Genomic DNA, 17,458 nt, shown 5'->3' with positions numbered 1-17,458 from the left:
CTTTGGAAGCTGGTTGAGTAAGGATCCTTTTTGAGACCTTATCTGCCATCTACCATTTCATACAAGGACCACATAACTGTTTTTAAGCGCTTTCTATCTGATGCTTGCTTACCTGCACAACCATGGTCCAAATCTCTTCTCTGTGGGGACCCCCAAGTGAAGGAAGAGATGGTGCCCACTTAGTTAAAAATCCTATCTGCCAAGAGCCTCTCAATTGAAACAAAGATTAAATTGAACCACTTGAAACAGAACAAGTGGAGAAAGTGGGTGCTTGAAAACCCCATCCATGAAAGGCACTCCAGTCTGCTAGAGACCATGATGGGAGCAGTTCTCCTCGGAGATGTAGATCCATCTCTTGGGATCCAGAACCAACTCAAGTGTGGGAATAAAGTGAGAGTTCTGCTTTCTGGCCCAGCCACCTTGCCACTCACGGCCAGTCTCCTCATTGACCAAATCCCTCAGAGCAGAAAGAGATCTTCAACATCACTCTCTGCTTTTCCAGACCAGCCAAATGCCAACCAGAGGCAGGAGAGGTGGGCTTAGAACATATAGCAGCAGCCTGTTTGAGGGGGTCCCCTAAACTCTCTGCTGTGTTCAAATATGGAAGGAAGATATCCAGTCTCTGGTGGCCTTGTTCTGGCCCCCGTCATGCCTGTCCTGTCTGTAGTCCTTGCCCTGGCTCTCAGCTCAGTTGTCATGATTGCTCCTGCCAGCGGGAGAGAGGCCAGAAAGGACAAGGCTGCCTACGACACAGGGCTCTGAAAGTGGGTTAGTGTGAAAGTGGGTTAGTCAAGCAAAAAAATGAGACCAGTGTGTGGTTCCCGATGGTTGGCTGTGTGTGAATGTGTGTCTGAGAGATGTGTGGGGGCCTCCAGGGAGTGTTCGCAGATGGGTTTTAAACTATAGATCAGAAGCGTCGATTGGTCCTCCCCTCTGCATCATCAGGGAGCCTCTTAGCGCATGCTGGGATGGGCATGTCTCCGCAGACACTGCTTTAATGGTCAGCGATGAAGGCAAGGCGACCGGGTTTGGCTGCAAGAAATGTTCTCATTACTGCTTAATAGAACCTCCAAAAAGTGGTGGCCCTGTCTATTCTCTGCCCCTTCTTTCTCTGCATTCTTTGGCCAGTTTTTCCTTGAAATCGACAGTCTGGTGTGAGTGTCCAGATCTGTCAGCCTTTATGGGACACTTGGGAGCTGGGAGAGTGAGAAGCTTGAGTAATCCCTTTGCAGTGAGACAGATTCCTGATGGCATGTGTTTCCTGGGATAAGACTCCATAGGCAGGTTGCTTGGATGTGCTGTGTTCACATGCTGGGTGCTGCCAGCAGCATCAGCTTCTGGAGTGGGAGAAGTTGGGGGCACTGTGTGTCAAATACAGAAATTCTGGGAAGACCTTATCCTCCAGAGTCATGCCCACTGGAGATGTCAGAGTCCTTCTTGTTAATCTCCCAGGTGCCCTGTTAGCCGGGAGAAGGTTGGGGGGTCACCTCGCCCACGAGGACTCTGGGGCTCCATTGTACAGGTCTTAGAAGAAGGTCACTCTGTGCTTGGTGGGATTTCCTGGCCGTTGTGCTGGGACCAGAGAATAAAACCTCTGAATTACAGGATGTATGTTTATGCTGGAATTCTGTGGTCAGTGGGGTGGCAGAAGGTGAGGGGCGCAGAACTAGATTCTCCATAACAGCACTGCAGATGGGGGATTGTGCAGTCAGGAGAAGAGTCTGATTTATCGCTGAAAGGGCAGTCCCCATCCCTGTGCACAGTTTGCTACACATAGTGTGGGGATCAAATGCATCTCTACCACTACGTGTAGACAACTCTCGAGGCTAGAAGGCTACGAGTAGCCTCGTTGACTGTGTCTACGAGGCCTCACCTTAGTCAAAAGTAACACTCTCCTAATCGAAGTCTTGTATTCCACTGTGGAGGCTTCTGTTCTCTCACTTTAATTTCATTTGCTCGCTGATTCCTAACCCCTCAATTCACCCCGCTGTGCTGCTTCTGGCCTTGCTGAGCTTCGGAACTGGCCTGATGGTGATAATACCGCAATGAACTCTTCTCTAACTTTTGTCAGTTTGATTTACTAAGTTGAATTAACCTTTGATTCTTGCGTTTTCTATATTTGACCTAATTTTTTTTTCTTTTTATCTATTTTTTTCTCTGTCTCTGTCTCTACCTTCTCTTTCCTTCTCCCCCCTCCCCTTCCTGTGTCTGTCGTCACACATATCACCTTGGACGTCACTGGGACATCCCCACTGCCACATTTGTTTTTAAACAACCACATTCTCTCTTGGGACCCATTGCTTGGCACCTGCAGCGACCTTGGGAGGCTCCTCCGCGTCCTACACCTTTGTCTCATTGCTTTTCTCTGCAGTGACTCTTCTCTTGCTCTGTTAGGAACCTGAACACAAAAATATTAAATTTGCTTAAAAGCCCAGCTCCTATGAGAATGATCAGTGCCCCCTTTGGAAGAAGCTGTCAGGACTGCCACAGCCGTGCCACCGAGCACTGTATGTGAAAGAGGAAGGCTTGGCCATTGGAAAAAGCTGGACCTCCAGACATATTCCCATTCACAGATACCTTCGTGCCACTTCGTAAGGAGTTTGCCCCCTTTTTCATGGCAGTGCAAAAATAACTGAGAGCTCTTTTCTTTAAACACTATTTAAAAAAAAAGCATTATGCTAGGTTTACAGAGAAGTGTCCACGTATCTGCTACTTGTGGCATTTTTTTGTTCTTATCTGAAAATGATGTAGCAGAAGAGGATTTCTGAGTACCTTCTAAAGCTTGCATCAGATTGTTAAAATCACCACGTGCCCCCATTCTAACCCCGTGCTCCTCCTCTGCCCTTCAATAAGTAGTTGGCATTGCTTACATTTAAGTGCCCATGGGAAGGGAGCCAGACCACTGTGATTCACCTGAGCATTTTGCTGACATGATGGGCAAATTAAGTCAACATGTTGCCCCTACAGTGAAAGACATTGGATTTGTTGGATATTTTCTGGGGCTGATCAAACGTTCTGGGAGGTGCTTTGGTCCTGGTGTTATAACTGACACCTGATGCTGGCTCTGTCAACAAGGCCCACCTGTGATGTGCCCAACACCTGGCAGCTTTATGAGGCGCATCTCCCAAACAGAGTGACACCTGCTGCGTGGCTGCAGATCAGCACAGAGCCTCATGTCTCGGGGGTTGTGGTCCAACAGGGACCCATGTTATCACATAAGCGCCCCTCCTTCAGGTTGGGAGCATCCACTGTGAGCCAGCTGTGCGTCCCGGACCATCCCCATACACGCTCAGAGTGGAACTGGGGGGACAGGCCATTCCCAGACTGCCCATCCTGGAATGTCTGTAAATTGAGACTCAATCAGCCTATCATTCTTCCCAATGCCCCCACCCCCCTATTGATCAGTGGCTTTAGTGACATTTTTAAAACTCTGGTAAAAGCCAGCTACTCCTCTCTGCTCTTGGGGAGCACACCTCCCCACCTGCCCAGGAGTGGAAGTGTGTTTGCTCAAGTCCCACATGGAGACTCGGGGGAGTCCTGCTCAGTAACATCAGTGTGTGTGCTTGGGGATGGACCTTCTACTGAATAAAAACTCCCTCCCTCCATTGTGGTCGCATATCATTCTACATATCTCATCTGTAAGCATCTCCACAGAAGTTTGATTTTTGTTCTTTTTGGTTTCTTCATTTTTTAATTCTGTTGTTATTGTTTAATGTTCAAAAGCTAGCCTTTCCCTTTGGAATCCAAATGATCCCGTGGTCTGCGGGGCAGAGCTGGGTTGGCACAGGCCCCTGTCCCCAGCACTCACAGTTAGAGGCTCCCGTGCAGACACTAGAAGGCCACACACTTCCCAACAGCTCAGGTTGGGTAGTGCCTCTCACCCCAGCCCCATCTGCCTCCAGCCCCACCGCAGACCTCTCCCCCGGGTCCCTGACCTCCCTTCATGCCAGGGCAGCAGAAGCAGACATGGTTCTCAGGCACGAGAGTGATGAGGACAGGCACATGGTGCCTCCGGGCCTGGCGTGAGAATCCCAGGTCAATTAGCGAGAGCTGTAGGGAGGCTAAGGGAGTTAGAGATTGGTCCTCATGCAGGTGACTCATCACTGTCCTCCTGGCTCCCAGCATGCTCTTTATGTCATCTTGGGCAGAAGTCGTATGTTCGCCCAGGAGGGCCCATCAAAGGGGTCTGCCCTACCCTGGTCCCAGGCCCACCCATAGGTTTGGGATAGTGTCAGTGTTTCTGAAGGAACTCTTTGGAGATCTGACCCAAAGTATGGGGAAGTTTGACATGGCCCTGTCCCCAGGGCCAGGCAGGCCTCAGCTGAAGCAACTTTGGGATCATTGCAGTGGGCCCATTCAGAGAGTGGACCCGTGGTTTGTAATGGGATGCCCTTCAGGAGACAGGATTAGGGCACAACCACTCCCACTGGACAGAGTTCTCAGTGATAGCTGCACCCCCTACCCTCCATGAATCCCTGAGATAGTGGCCCTTAGAGACCCCTGCAAGAGTGAGCACTCACCACCCAGCTCAGCCGCCCCCGTGCTCTGTATCTGTGCTGCCCACGCTCCACATGCCACGGGGTTTCTCTGCTCACTTTTGGAATATTTATATGGCAGGTTTGGATCATGTTTTTCTACTAATAAGAATGCTAACATTGTTGTGTAGATAATCAGCGAGGCCTTTATGAAGTTTACACCTGTGCATTATTAAAGGAAATAACAGTTCATGTGAACTCACTGGCGTGTTTTGATTTTCTTTGATAGTGTGTGTCCTACAAACTGTCAAAAGTCCTCTCACTCCGCCTCACGTGTGCCTGGATGACTTTGGTTACCCCAGTTGTTGTTAGTGCCCTCGAGTGGATTCTAACTCCTAGCGACCCTGTGGACGGCAGAGCAGAACCCTGCCCGGTCTTTTTGCACCATCCTCTCACCTTCCGGCGCTATATCAGACAGTGCTCCACTGCTATTCACAGGGTTTTCGTGGACAATTTTTTCAGAAGTGGTTAGGCAGGTCATTCTTCCTAGTCTGTCTGAGTCTGGAAGCTCCTTTGAAACCTGTCCACTAGGAGTGACCCTGCTGGTATTTAAAATACCGGTGGCATAGCTTTCAGCAAAACAGCAACATGCAGCCACCGCAGTATGACAACTGACAGATGGGTGGTGTGGTTCCCTGACTGAGAAACGAACCCGGGGCAGTGATGACAGCCCCAAATCTTAACTACCAGACCACCAGGGCTGGCTTTGATTACCCCAGGGAGCCGTTTAAATTGTACCCGAAACTTGTAGCCTGCTGAGTGGAGTTCTAGCAAAAGAAATACTTCCCTAATGAAGAGCTATCTGTTTTTCTCAGGATCCTAAGGGCTGTTGTGGGTCATTGCCTCCTTGGACTTTCCTAGTCCCCAGCAGGCAGGAAGAGGGCAAAGTGCCTTTGCAAAACTGGGAGGTGATCACTTTGGGGTCAGGGGCACACTCTGGGCCACCAGATACACAACTCTGTAGCAAGGTCTCTGGTTTCGCAGCTCCCTTTAAAACTCATAACAGAGGCTGCACAGAGTGACCTTGTGATAGAGAGAACCTGAGAGAAGATTCTCGTTGGCAAGTCCTATTCTGTTGGTAATCACACTTAGTTGGACACCCACCATCTGTTGAGCAGATTCCAAGAAGGAGCAAGCAGCAGTGTAAGGACTTTCTGAGTGAACCAGAACCCCAGCTCAGCGGTTCTGAGTCATAGGAGGGAGGGGGCACTTCTGCTGCACCAAGATCCGTGGCACAATAACTCAGGCCCACCTGGGCATCTGTAAAATGTGGGACCCATATTCCCATTTTGAGGCAGTTAAGACAGTAGGCGTATGTAGGTCTCAGTCTTTGGGCAAGCCAGCTTCCTGTTCAGTGCCAACCTCTCCCACGCCAGGAACCACAGAAGAGGGACATCCCCAGCTTCGCAGCCTCACTGTTTAGGGCAGCTCTGACCCTGGAGGTTATGGAGGAACTGCTCCCAAGAAGCATTCTTTGCATGCAGGTGTGCAGGCCAGTTAGACAAGGAGGTCAGGGGGAAGATCATGCAAAGATAGACCCCTGAAGGTTTTTCCTTCTTCCTTTTGTAAAATGTTGCATGAGATGCAGGAGATAACCTTTGTCCTTCTCACCTTCCTAGACTAAACAATTCGGTAGCATCCACTGAGAGATAATGAGTGTTGGCTTGACTTGAATATCCTTTCCTCTATATCCTGGTGTTTCCCTTGTTTACAGCTTCTTTTTGTGAATGCTGCACACACTCTTTCTCCAGCTTGAGGAGCACTTCACTTCCTCTGCAGTCTAGACTCTTAGTAGTGAACTGGGTGGTCTCTTTTCCTTTGGGGATAGTCTTTGCTTTCTCTTCATCCATCCAGTACATCAGTTAGGTCCAGGCCACCAGGTGAGGCTCCACAGCTCCTCCTTGGGTGGTGAGTCATAGGAACAGCTGTTATCCGTTATAATGCAGGGACCAGAAGACCTGGAAACAGTGGTCCTCAGACTCTAGTATGCATAAGGATATCCTGGGTGCCCGATCAAATCCTGACTCCTGAGCCTCACCTCCAGAGATTCTGATTCAGTAGAAATGGGGAGCCCTAGAATCTGAATTTTTAACAAAGCACCCCATGAATTCTGCTGCAAGTAGAAAAACATTACACTAAAATGTATTTATTTTTGATGTAAAAATAAAATCACAAGAATCAGTGAATAAATATGGGACCTGCTGAGCGCTCTAGTCTTCTGGGAAAAAGCCCTTCCCACTACACATTCTGGAGGAGATTCACATTAGGGAATTGGTACCACATGCTGGGTACTGTAGGATGACAGGCTTTTATGGCTGAAGAAGACATCCTCCATCCCAGGCCCTGCCCGGTGCAGGAACCTCGTCCAGGGCATTACAGCATCCCTGCCAAGGGGTTGTCCAGCCTCTGCTTGAATGCCTGCAGCCACAGGGAGCTCACCTGCCAAGGCAGCTCACACTACATTTGAGTAGCTCTGTTAGTTCTTTCTCATATAGAGCTGAAATCTGCTTCCCATTCCCATAGTTGCCATCCATTGGCGATACCGAATAAGACTACTTCTTCCTCCTCACGACACCTCTTTAAATATCTGGAGACAGCGCTCTCATCTCCAAACTGAACACCTGTTCATTTGTTCAACAAACATTCTTTGAACATTTCCTCTGAGTCAGGTTGTCTAGATGGTGGGGAGACGTAAGATAGACAGGGTACCTGCTAGGACATTCTAGAGGGGGCAGCCAGATAAAAAGCATGTAAATGAACAGAAAATGGCAGATAGTGGTAAGAAGAGAGTAAAACAGGTAATGTGGTAGATTTGGGGTAGAGGCGCCTCACTAGATAAAAAATCAGGGGCTGAGGGCCTCTCCAAGAAGGTGACATTTGAGCTGAGGCCTGCAGGACAACAAAGAGCTACGCATGCGGTGATGGGGCTGGAGTGTTCCAGGCAAGGGATCAGCAAGGCCCTGAGGCAGGATCGGGCTGGGTGTGTTCAGCAGGTGGAACGAAGGCCCACCTGGATGGAGCACAGGGATGGGGGGTGGGGGGTCAGTGCCAGGAGTGGTGACAGTCAGAGTGGGAGATCCACAGTACATGGAGGGCCTTTTAGGCCAGGAGAAAGAATTGGCATTTTATATCCAATGAAAGGGAAGCCCACTGCCCTACTTTCTGTTTTATGTCACAGTCAGTGTTTGCCCTCCTGCCCATTCCCAGAACATGCTCATGGTGTTAGCCTTCAGAACCAGCACAGTTGGGCCGGTGCCGTAGCTTGGCGGTTAAGTGCGCGCGCTCCGCTGCTGGCGGCCCGGGTTCGGATCCCGGGCGCACACGGACGCGCCGCTTCTCCGGCCATGCTGAGGCCGCGTCCCACGTGCAGCCACTGGAAGGATGTGCAACTGGAAGGATGTGCAACTGTGACATACGGCTATCTGCTGGGGCTTTGGGGAAAAAGAAAGAAAGAAAGAAAAAAAAAAGAACCAGCACAGCCTTCCAGCTGGGTCTGGTGAGCCCAGAGGACCAGTTGGGCACCTGCTGCCGCCTCGCACATGCACAGAGCAGCTTTGCAGTGGTTTATTTTTCCCCTTTAGAGATGTGATTAGTCCCCGAAACCATATTTATGTATACATCTCTGAAAGTAGAGTTAGTACCATTGAGTCCAAAAATACAGACATTCTCCCCAACAAAAATATTTTAGGCGCCTTCTTCAGGAAGTAGGCACTTAACTCCTGTCAGGTACTGTTGTCAGGAAACTGCAGTGGCTTCCAGACCAGTGTCATAGGATGAAGAGAAAGCCCAAGGCTGATATTTCTTCTCATTCAGGGAAACAGCTTTGGAACTCTGAAGATCAGGAAGGCTTGCACTGCTCTCTTTGCTTATGTGGGTGGAATGCGTGAGGACCACGGGGAAGTAGAGTGGATGGCTTTGTTCTGCTTCAGCGAGCTGCTAGGAAAAGACCCTCTCTAGCTGACCGCGGAGGCGAGGGACCAGTTTCCTGCTGCCAAAGCCCACAGACATGGTGGCCAGAGCTGGGTCTTCCGAGCACAGAGCCCTTTGCCAGTCTCTGGGTCTTCCTGGGGAAGGGGCTGGGATCTTTAGTGCAGGGTTAGAAGGGACCAGCCAGACAGCCTGAGGAGGAAAGGCTGGGAAGCAAGACCCAGGTCCCAAAGGGGCCAAAAACATTCGAGAGCTTGGGAGTCTCCTCCAGCTCAGGTCCAGCTGCGCCCTGGGTGCTGGGAATTAGGTTGTGAGTGGTCATCTCTGGCGAGCAGGGCTGGTGGCCCGTACCTGAAATTGAAGTTTGAAATATGGACCAGCAGAGTGGGACTGCCGCTAAAGAAGCTCTGCAGCGCCTGAGCACGGAACCCTGGGCCAGACAGAGGAGTGCGCCCAGGAACAGACTGCAGGAAAAAAGAAGAACATGTGGCCCATGCATGGCACCCGTTACCTCGGGTCACATGGTCCTTGCATTATCTGGCATGATACGTGGCTGGCAGCCCACTGGGCTTGCCTGGCGCTCAGCAAAGGCATAGTGAGACCCAGATAGTGTTGGCCACAGTTCCTGCCTCCAGTCAACAGACCTGGGTGATCCCAGTGGGTCCTGTAGGCACAGGAAGCTTCAGACAAGGTCTGGTGGTGGGGTGGGGCTGCCAGTTCTGAAACTCTATCCTTCCAGAAGAAGAAAAATGAGTGAAGTGCCTGTATTTCAGTCTGGGGTCATTGTTTCCACATTGGCTTATAGGCAGAGCTCCACATGGGTTCTTGCTTCCTGCAGCACGACCACTTGTCTCCCAGACACTGGTGGGAAACACCAAGCGGTCAGTGGGTCCACCTCAGGCAACTAACATCAATCATGAGGGGGCCCAGGGAGCCGAGCTGAGGTCCTTCTGTGATACCATCAATAGCCCAGGGCCCTGGGGGGATTGCAGGTGGACACCAGAGGGTAAGACACAGAGGTTGAGTCATTCAAAGTAAGCCCAACCAGAACGGGGGTGCTGGGTACTGCTTGAATGTGAGGATGTGTGTCCATCAGTGGTGGACATTTGTCCTGAGTGTGAATGTGCCTGTCAATGCGAGTGTGCGTCTCTGGGTGAGTCTGCTGATTTTCCTGAAGTCTGATCCAAGTGTGCCTGACTCCCAGAAGGTGAGTATTCCCAGAACTTTCACCTTGCCCACCAAGCCTGGGAGGCCTCCATGTCTCCAAAGTAAGTGGGCTTCATTTGTCTTCCTGGGTGCAGTGAAGAAGGGTAAACCATGCAGCCAGTGTGGTCCAATGTTGTGACCCTCTGGAGCTGTTCCTAAAGAGGGGGAGAGGGAGCAGGATAGTGTATTGAGCATCCTCTTGTCCCTGACATCACCACAAGCCCAACGGAAGCCCTGGGAATCCTCTGCCACACCTTTTGGGACCCTGTCCCTGACTACTCCCAGGAGCCAAAGCCCAGCCTGAAACCAGTGACCACTGCCTGCCCACCTGCTCCCAGGGCTCACGGGAGATCAGCTGAGCGTGGGTCTGGGGGAGGGAGGGCAGCGATGGAGACATGGCTCCCAGTCACTGCTCTCATCCTGACTTGTGGGGGCCTCGTGCCCATGTCCCCTGGTCTATGAGATGAGGCTGCCATCCCTTCCTCTTGAAGATATAAAGATACCCTGTTGTCTCAACACTTGGGCATAGAAAGGCCCCAGGGAAGGTGCCACTCTGGACACAAATGCCATGACTTTGTCCTGTGGGCCCCACCCCACCCCCAGGGGCTGTAGCTCTGCAGAGTCCAGCGGTCTGCCTCTCAGTGTGTTAACCACCAGCCATCTCTCTCTCTCTCTCCCACTCAAGCCAATGGCAGCCCCACATCAGGCCTGAGCACCGGGGCCATCGTGGGCATCCTCATCATCATCTTTGTCCTGCTCCTGGTGGTTGTGGACATTACCTGCTACTTCCTGAACAAGTGTGGTCTGCTCATGTGCATCGCCGTCAACCTGTGCGGAAAAGCCGGGCCTGGAGCCAAGGGCAAGGACATGGAGGAGGGCAAAGCCGCCTTCTCGTGAGTGCAGACCCGCCTGCCCTGCTGAGGTCTGGGCTCTGTCCCAGCCCAGGGGCCCAGCAACTGAGCCCCTTCAGTTTCCCTATTTGGAAGCCCCAAGGGGGAAAAAGCATTCGAGAAATGTTTCTCACAGCATGGTCTTTGGGGGTGCCTGTTTGAAAAGCAGACTCTCAGGCCCAACCCCACATCTAGTGTATTAGAATCTCACAGAAGTTTGAAAATTTCTGCCTAGGTCCAAATGAGGGGAATTGTCAGAACTAAGCCTGGAGGGGATCTGCCATGGAGGGGCCAGCATTTGAGAGACACACCTGCCTTGCTGTCATTCATTCATGTATTCACTTGTTCATTCATACATCGCTCCACAGCTATTTATCCACACAGCTACTGTGGGCAAGGCAGTCTTCCCAGGCACAGGGTACAGCAGTGAATGAAATGGATGAAATTCCTGTCCTTCTGGAGCTGACGATCCAGATGCCCTCCCCTCCAGCATCTCTGGAGAACAGATCCTGAGCCAATTAGCAGGAGCCTTTGCAGACTGTCACTGGGCGGGGCAGAGCTAGAGCAAGGCAAGAAAGGATAGAGCGAGGAAATAAGTTGTTAGCACCACATGCCAAGCATTGTATATATGTATACGTATACATACATGTACATATACGTGTACATGCTTACATGTATATAAATATAGATTACATGAGCACTTATCTGTGCCAGGCACTGTGCTAAGCACTGTACATTCATTATCTCGGTTAATGTTCATAACAGCCAGGTGAGATGGAGGCTGTTCTTTGCCCCATTTCACAGATGAGGAAATGGGGGCAGAGGTGAACAGATCAAATGCTGAAGGTCACACAGCTCGCAAGAGTTGGGGCTGAGGCTCAAGCCCTTGGGTCTGGCCCCAGATGCCCACCCTGCCAGGCTTGGGTCAGGCCTCAGTTCCTGAGCTGTAGCTGGCTTCCCTGGGAGCCCCCTCCCTCCCCCAGCTCCCTGGGATCAAACCAATGGAACTTTCTCCACAGGAAAGATGAGTCCAAGGAGCCCATCGTGGAGGTGCGAACTGAGGAGGAGCGGACCCCTAACCACGATGGAGGGAAACACACAGAGCCCAACGAGACCACACCGCTGACGGAGCCCGAGTACGTGTGCGGGAGGGGCTGGCACCTCCTCAGCAGAGCCCCACACCCACCTCACCATCCTGCCCACACCTCTCGTGCTTTCCACCCACAGCTCCCGGCCAAACTGTGCAGGCCAGAATTCTGGAGCCCTTGGCCAGAAATGCCTTGGCTAAGAAATGCCTGACCCCACTCTCTCCCTAGAGAGAAGGCATTCTTGGTTCTATCTGGGTGGCTGTGGGTGCCCTTAAAGGGCTCCTTGCATAAGTGGGGTCCCTAAATCCTGTTCCCAAGTTACACACACATCCTGAAAATGGCTTATGGGGCAAAACTTCAATGAGAGAGGCTAAGCTTTGAGAGGCTTAGCAGATTCTATTTAAGATTTCCAAGAATTCTAGGTTTCTGCATTCCTTCTAAAAGGGCGAGGGAAGTTGGGGACCTGGTCAAGCTCCCTGGCCCTCCTGTTCTGAGAAACCTCGGGGACCCTCAGTCAGAAACGATGTCCAGCTGTGGTTGTAATGACCGCCTGGCTATCACGGGTGCTATTTGTTTGAAGGGAATGGAGTTTAATGGAAGCACAAGATCTCTGGCTGGAGAAGTCACGGCTTCTAGGGGCCATTTGGAGCACTCATCAGCTGCCTTATTCCTGACTTCCCCCATCACTGCCCTAGGAGGCTGCAGAGCAGCTGGGCCCAATTGCTCGGGGGCCTAGGATGCCTGCAGTGATGGATGCTGAACTGAAGGCTGCCTCTCCTTGAGTTGAGATGCAGGCAGGGATCAGAAAGGCCCCGGCAGGGCTGTAGGGAAAGGGTGCCTTGTGCAGAGAGCTGGAGGGCAGTCAGCAGGGAGGAAGGGCTAGCAGGTCCCTTTTAGACTGCCACGTTCTCTGTCGTCTCCTGTCTCCTCTTCTGCCCGCCTGGGCATGTACTTCCTCTCGACATCCGCGTTTCTCTGTGGGCCTGTGTCTGTGCCTGTGCGTAACTGCATGCCCCGCCCATGGCCCCCTCCTTGGCTTCAGCCCGGCCCCCTGCTTCTCTGTCTCGTCTCAGCTTCATTGTCTATTCTCTTCTACTTCCTGTCCTCCCCACAGGCTGCCTGCTGACACCACAGCCACTGTCGAGGACATGCTGCCTTCTGTCACCACCGTCACCGCTAACTCTGACACTATCACCGAAACCTTTGCCACTGCTCAGAACAGCCCCACCAGTGAGACCACCACCCTGACCTCCAGTATTGCCCCTCCGGCCACGGCCACACCTGACTCAAACTCTGTGCCCGCTGGCCAGGCCACCCCTTCCAAGGGGCCTGGCGTCACCACCTCCTCCCCACCCCCAGCTTCAGCCCCCAAGGTCGCCCCCCTTGTTGACCTGAGCGACACCCCCACCTCAGCCCCTGCTGCCAGCAATTTGTCTTCTAGTGTCCTGGCTAACCAGGGGGCTGTGCTCAGCCCAAGCACCCCGGCCAGCGTTGGGGAGGCCTCCAAGGCCCCTGCGGCGAGCAAGCCAGCCCCTGCACCAGGCCCTGCCTCCGCTGGGACAGCCAGTCCCCTAGCAGTAGCAGCTGCTCCTGCCACAGAAGCCCCCCAGGCCAAGCAGGAGGTTCCCAGCACCAAAGGCCCGGACCCCGAGCCCACCCAGCCCGGCGCGGTGAAGAGCCCGACCGAGGCAGCCACAGCCCTCGCTAGCCCGAAGAGCGAGGCTGCCTCTGTCAGCGCCACAAACCCTGCCCAGGGCGAGGACTTTAAAATGGACGAAGGGAACTTCAAGACCCCAGATATTGACCTTGCAAAGGATGTTTTTGCAGCCCTGGGCTCTCCTGCTCCCGCCGCTGGGGCCAGTGGACAAGCCCCTGAGCTTGCTCCTTCCACTGCAGACAGCTCTGTTTCGCCTGCACCAGCAAAGACCGAGTACGGCCTCTCTTTGTCTGCTGTCGTCGGGTTGTGTCCCATGGTGGTGTGCGTTTGTGCTGTGCTGTGTCTTCCTTGTTAGATGTGTCTTCAGCCTAATCCAGGGCTTCTCTGAGGCGACTGTCAACCAAGGGGCTGGGATAAGGCAGAGAGAGCAGGGACAGCAGCAAGGCCCAGCCAGCAGCTGCCTGCTCACTAATTAGGCCATGTTAATTATGTCTCATCCTTATCGTCCTAGCAGTGGCTTCTGTTTTCCCTGGAGGAGCCCTTGCAGTCGGGCCACTGATGAGCATAGCTTGGGAAGCGAGCTAAGGAGGCCAAGGTGTCCTTATCAGCCACCCCGGGGCCACAGACAGTCAGTGTATTATCCAGTGCCAGGCTGAGTCCTCACCAGAACAGCACCATTATGCAGGAAGAAGAGAAGCAGACCTCAAGGCCCATGGGGAGAGGATCTGTGAGAAGGCCCTGTCACTCTCCCACCAGACACCCCCACACACACCACCTACTCTTGCTTCTCCTGCTCTTGAGTGGCCGGGAAGACTCAGAGCTCCCGAACACCAAATGACTGTTGGGGCTCCAAGTTCAAGGGAAGGTCCTTAAGCTCACAGGTTTCTTCAGTGTGATGCCAAAATGCAGCAGCTCCAGCTGGGGCTGGGGTCTGAGCCTGCCCCAATGCGTCCTTAGACCAGACTCTTGCTCCTGGGACTGATGGAGACAGAGTCAGACCTAGGTTTTTATAGAGGCTCCTGTGTCTGCCCCTAGATAAGGTGCGGTGCTGCCACCAAGAGCTGCAAGGGGACCCTCACCAGGAGCCCTGAATCTCAGTCAGGAAGTAAAAGGACTCTGATAGCCCTGTCCCCTCACCCCACTCATCCTCCCCTGTAGCATGGCAGCCCACTAGCCTCTCTGCAGACAAAGCATTTTCTCACCCTGCTCAGGCAAACCATTGAGGCGTCACCATGAAACACACAGGTTGAGGTGAGGGTGGGGACAGGCAAGAGCAGGTGGTTTGCAGTGAGGCCCCCTGGAGTCAGTCCTGGGGAGCCCAGCTCAGCACGCATCATTTATACCACGCTGGGCTGCTGCTACTGCAGCCAATCAGGGTGAGGAAAAGGCTTCGGCTGCCCCGCCTTCCACCACCCCAGGTAAAGACCAAGCGCCTGCCTTTGCGTTGGGGCTGGAACAAGAAAAGTCTCATTCCTCTGATTCAGTGGCTCTCAACTTTGGCTGCACGTTAGAATCACTTGGGTGCTTTTAAAAGTCACCATGTCCAGACCAATTAAATCAGGATTTCTGGGGGTGCGGCCCAGGCCTCAGTGATTTTTAGAGGTCCCAAGTGATTCCGACGTGCAGCCGAGGCTGGAGACCAGCGCTCTAACTGGAGCCCCTCCCGAGGGACTGGCTGAAGGGTGAGTTACTGCGGACCCTGGTCTCAGTGCTGTTTTCCCGATTCTCTGCAGGAAGGGCCCCGTAGAAGCAAAGTCGGAGTCCCAGGAGACAGAAACGAAGCCAGCGCCAGCCGAAGTCAAGACGGTCCCCAACGACGCCACACAAACAAAGGAGAACGAGAGCAAAGCATGATGGGTGACAAGAAACGAGCAAAGATTAAAATAAAAAGTGACACAACAGCTTCACCAGAGCATTTCCAATATTACACACACACACACACGCACACACACACACACACACACATCTCATTCCTCTAGTGTCTTTTGCCTTTAAAAAAAAAACTAAGCAGATAAACATGGAATATCCTTTTTGTAGGTTTATAGAAAGGGTTCCTTTGTTGCCCACTCACTTGTAAGAAAATGAGACAAAAAGGTTAAACCCACAGCCAAACTAGGACACTCCGTTCCCTGAAACCATTTAAAAATCAAACAAAAGGACCCCAAATTAAGAATCTAGGAAGCTCAGAAAAAAAATCTAGGTTCAGGAAGACCACACGTGGTGTTGCCCCATTGGCACAGACCAGTTTCAGAGAAATACTTCCAGGCACTAAGACTAACCGAATGAACAAAGTCCAAGTTTATTTTTATACTTTCAGTCGAGTTTGAACTCTGTAAAACCTCATAAATAAGTTATAATTTCTGTTCACTTTGTGATTTGTTCAGTATGCAAAGTGTGTCACCCTTTCTAGCTGAATTCAATTCCCACGTAGACTCTTGTTTTGTAGGAAGAATGCCAAATTGCAGCTTCTGGGGGTAGATCTCAATTTGCAGTATTTGGATTTCTTTTTCTTTCCTTTTCTTTTTCATTCCTTTTTTTTTTTTTTCTTTTTTTTTTTTTCCTTTCTGCCAACTTTGTTTTCCAGTGTTTACAAATTGACAATGTTTGACTTCGGTTGTGTTTAAATGTCCATGTAAAATAGCTGCCTTTTTTTGTTGTTGTTACAAATACTGCCTAGAGGTGGGCAGGATCCTCACAGGCTTGCTTTAGCACCGGACAACTTTACAAAATATGATTGTTTACAGTGGCTCTTCTCCCCCTCCCCCCGCCCCCAGTCTGATTTGAAATTTCTGCCTGTGTGCGACTCAGGTGAAATTCCATCTCATTCTGGAATGGTTTTGCTTTTTGGTTCTCGGTTCTTTGTGTGTTTCCTTGGGGGTTAGACCACTTTCTGATTAGCCACCACCTGGCCTGTCTCTGTGAAAAGGATCTGCTCCCCAGGCATCCACGTCCTTCCTTTTGAAGGACTCTTTAGGCTTTGTTGAATGAAGCAGAGAAGATTGTATAGTTGGGGCTGGTCTTGGTGAACACACATTTTTACCCCCAACATCCCCTTTTTTGCAGAAAGCCAAATAAAATATATACATACAATTTCCTTTTGAGCCCGGAATCTAGATTTGAGCGGAAGAGCATGTGTGCTTCAGGGAATTAGTGTCTTTTTTTGGAAATCTGTTGAAGTAAAGTAACATCGGCCTTCTGTTCCCTTAGGCAGCATTTGTGGAAACAAAAGAAAAAAAAAAAAAAACAACCCTGCTGTCTGGAGTCATAACACAACTTTCCTGGATTGGAAACCAAGTGGGGGAAAAAATACAGAAACTTTAAGGGGGATGGGAGGGGGGAGAAGGGAAAAGCCAGCCCTTTGTATAGAAATTTTGCTTTCTTTTCTCATTCTACTTTAGAACTGCAAGCTTGTGCACTGTGGATGCGTGACTATTTTAGTGTGAAACGTGTTTTTGTCATAGTATTGAAATAAAACTTCAACATAGTTTGGTTGTGGAAGGTATAGCAGATAGTTCAGAAAAAAATATGCAGGAAACAAAAATAACTCTTCAAAGGAATTGAAGCCTTTAAACAAAGAAAATGGAATAAAAGAGATGATGGTGATGAAGATGACACTAGGTTAACAGAAATCAGTCCTCCAGTGCGCGTTCCTTTCCTAAGGTTCAAAACAGCAAGAGGCGAGGGTGAAGGACTGTCCCTGAGCCCATACTGTGGGCCACACTCCCCAATGTTCTGACACTTCTGCAGTCTGATCAGTGGCAATATGCTAGATTTTAATTTCAAACTGTGAAAAAATAATGGTCTTGTCATTTGCTAAATGTGGGGTTATTTTGCATTTTCTCAGCTCCCAGGGATGGAAATGGAGGATCCCAGTGTACCCAGCTCTGGCCCCTTCAATTCTAGGGCTGGTACAAATCTATGGTTCAAATGCACAGGCCCTCAGGAACGAGTAACGTGAAGACGGCTCCTAGAGCATACGGCGGAACAGGAGCTCCTGGGGTCTGAGACGGAGAGGACCCAGTGGGGAGTGGTGGGCTCTTCCTGTCTCCAGGTTGTCAGTGGAATCAATTACGCCATCTTGTGATATTAATGGCTTTGACTGCCTAGGCCTGACCCACACTATACCTCATCGAGACTGTGCATTTCCCTCCGAGT

General features: G+C 51.2%; 1 protein-coding gene across 4 annotated transcripts in view; it reads left to right on the top strand.

The window, feature by feature from the left end:
* NCAM1 (neural cell adhesion molecule 1) overlaps positions 1–16,625 on the top strand; it is a 312,564-nt gene extending 295,939 nt beyond the window's left edge. For 2 of the 4 annotated variants that reach the window (XM_058545205.1, XM_058545204.1), the window contains exons 16-19: positions 10,354–10,561; positions 11,578–11,694; positions 12,761–13,576; positions 15,037–16,625. In XM_058545205.1, the coding sequence (XP_058401188.1) occupies positions 10,354–10,561; positions 11,578–11,694; positions 12,761–13,576; positions 15,037–15,157 (1,262 nt within the window). In that variant the 3' untranslated portion in view covers positions 15,158–16,625. The remainder of the gene's footprint in view (positions 1–10,353; positions 10,562–11,577; positions 11,695–12,760; positions 13,577–15,036) is intronic. The other 2 variants (XM_058545207.1, XM_058545206.1) reach the window with 1 other exon arrangement.
* The last annotated feature ends 833 nt before the right edge of the window (positions 16,626–17,458 follow it).

The sequence above is a fragment of the Diceros bicornis genome, chromosome 7, assembly GCF_020826845.1.
Source record: "Diceros bicornis minor isolate mBicDic1 chromosome 7, mDicBic1.mat.cur, whole genome shotgun sequence".
Taxonomy (NCBI): domain Eukaryota; kingdom Metazoa; phylum Chordata; class Mammalia; order Perissodactyla; family Rhinocerotidae; genus Diceros; species Diceros bicornis.
This window is presented reverse-complemented; position numbering and strand designations above follow the sequence as displayed.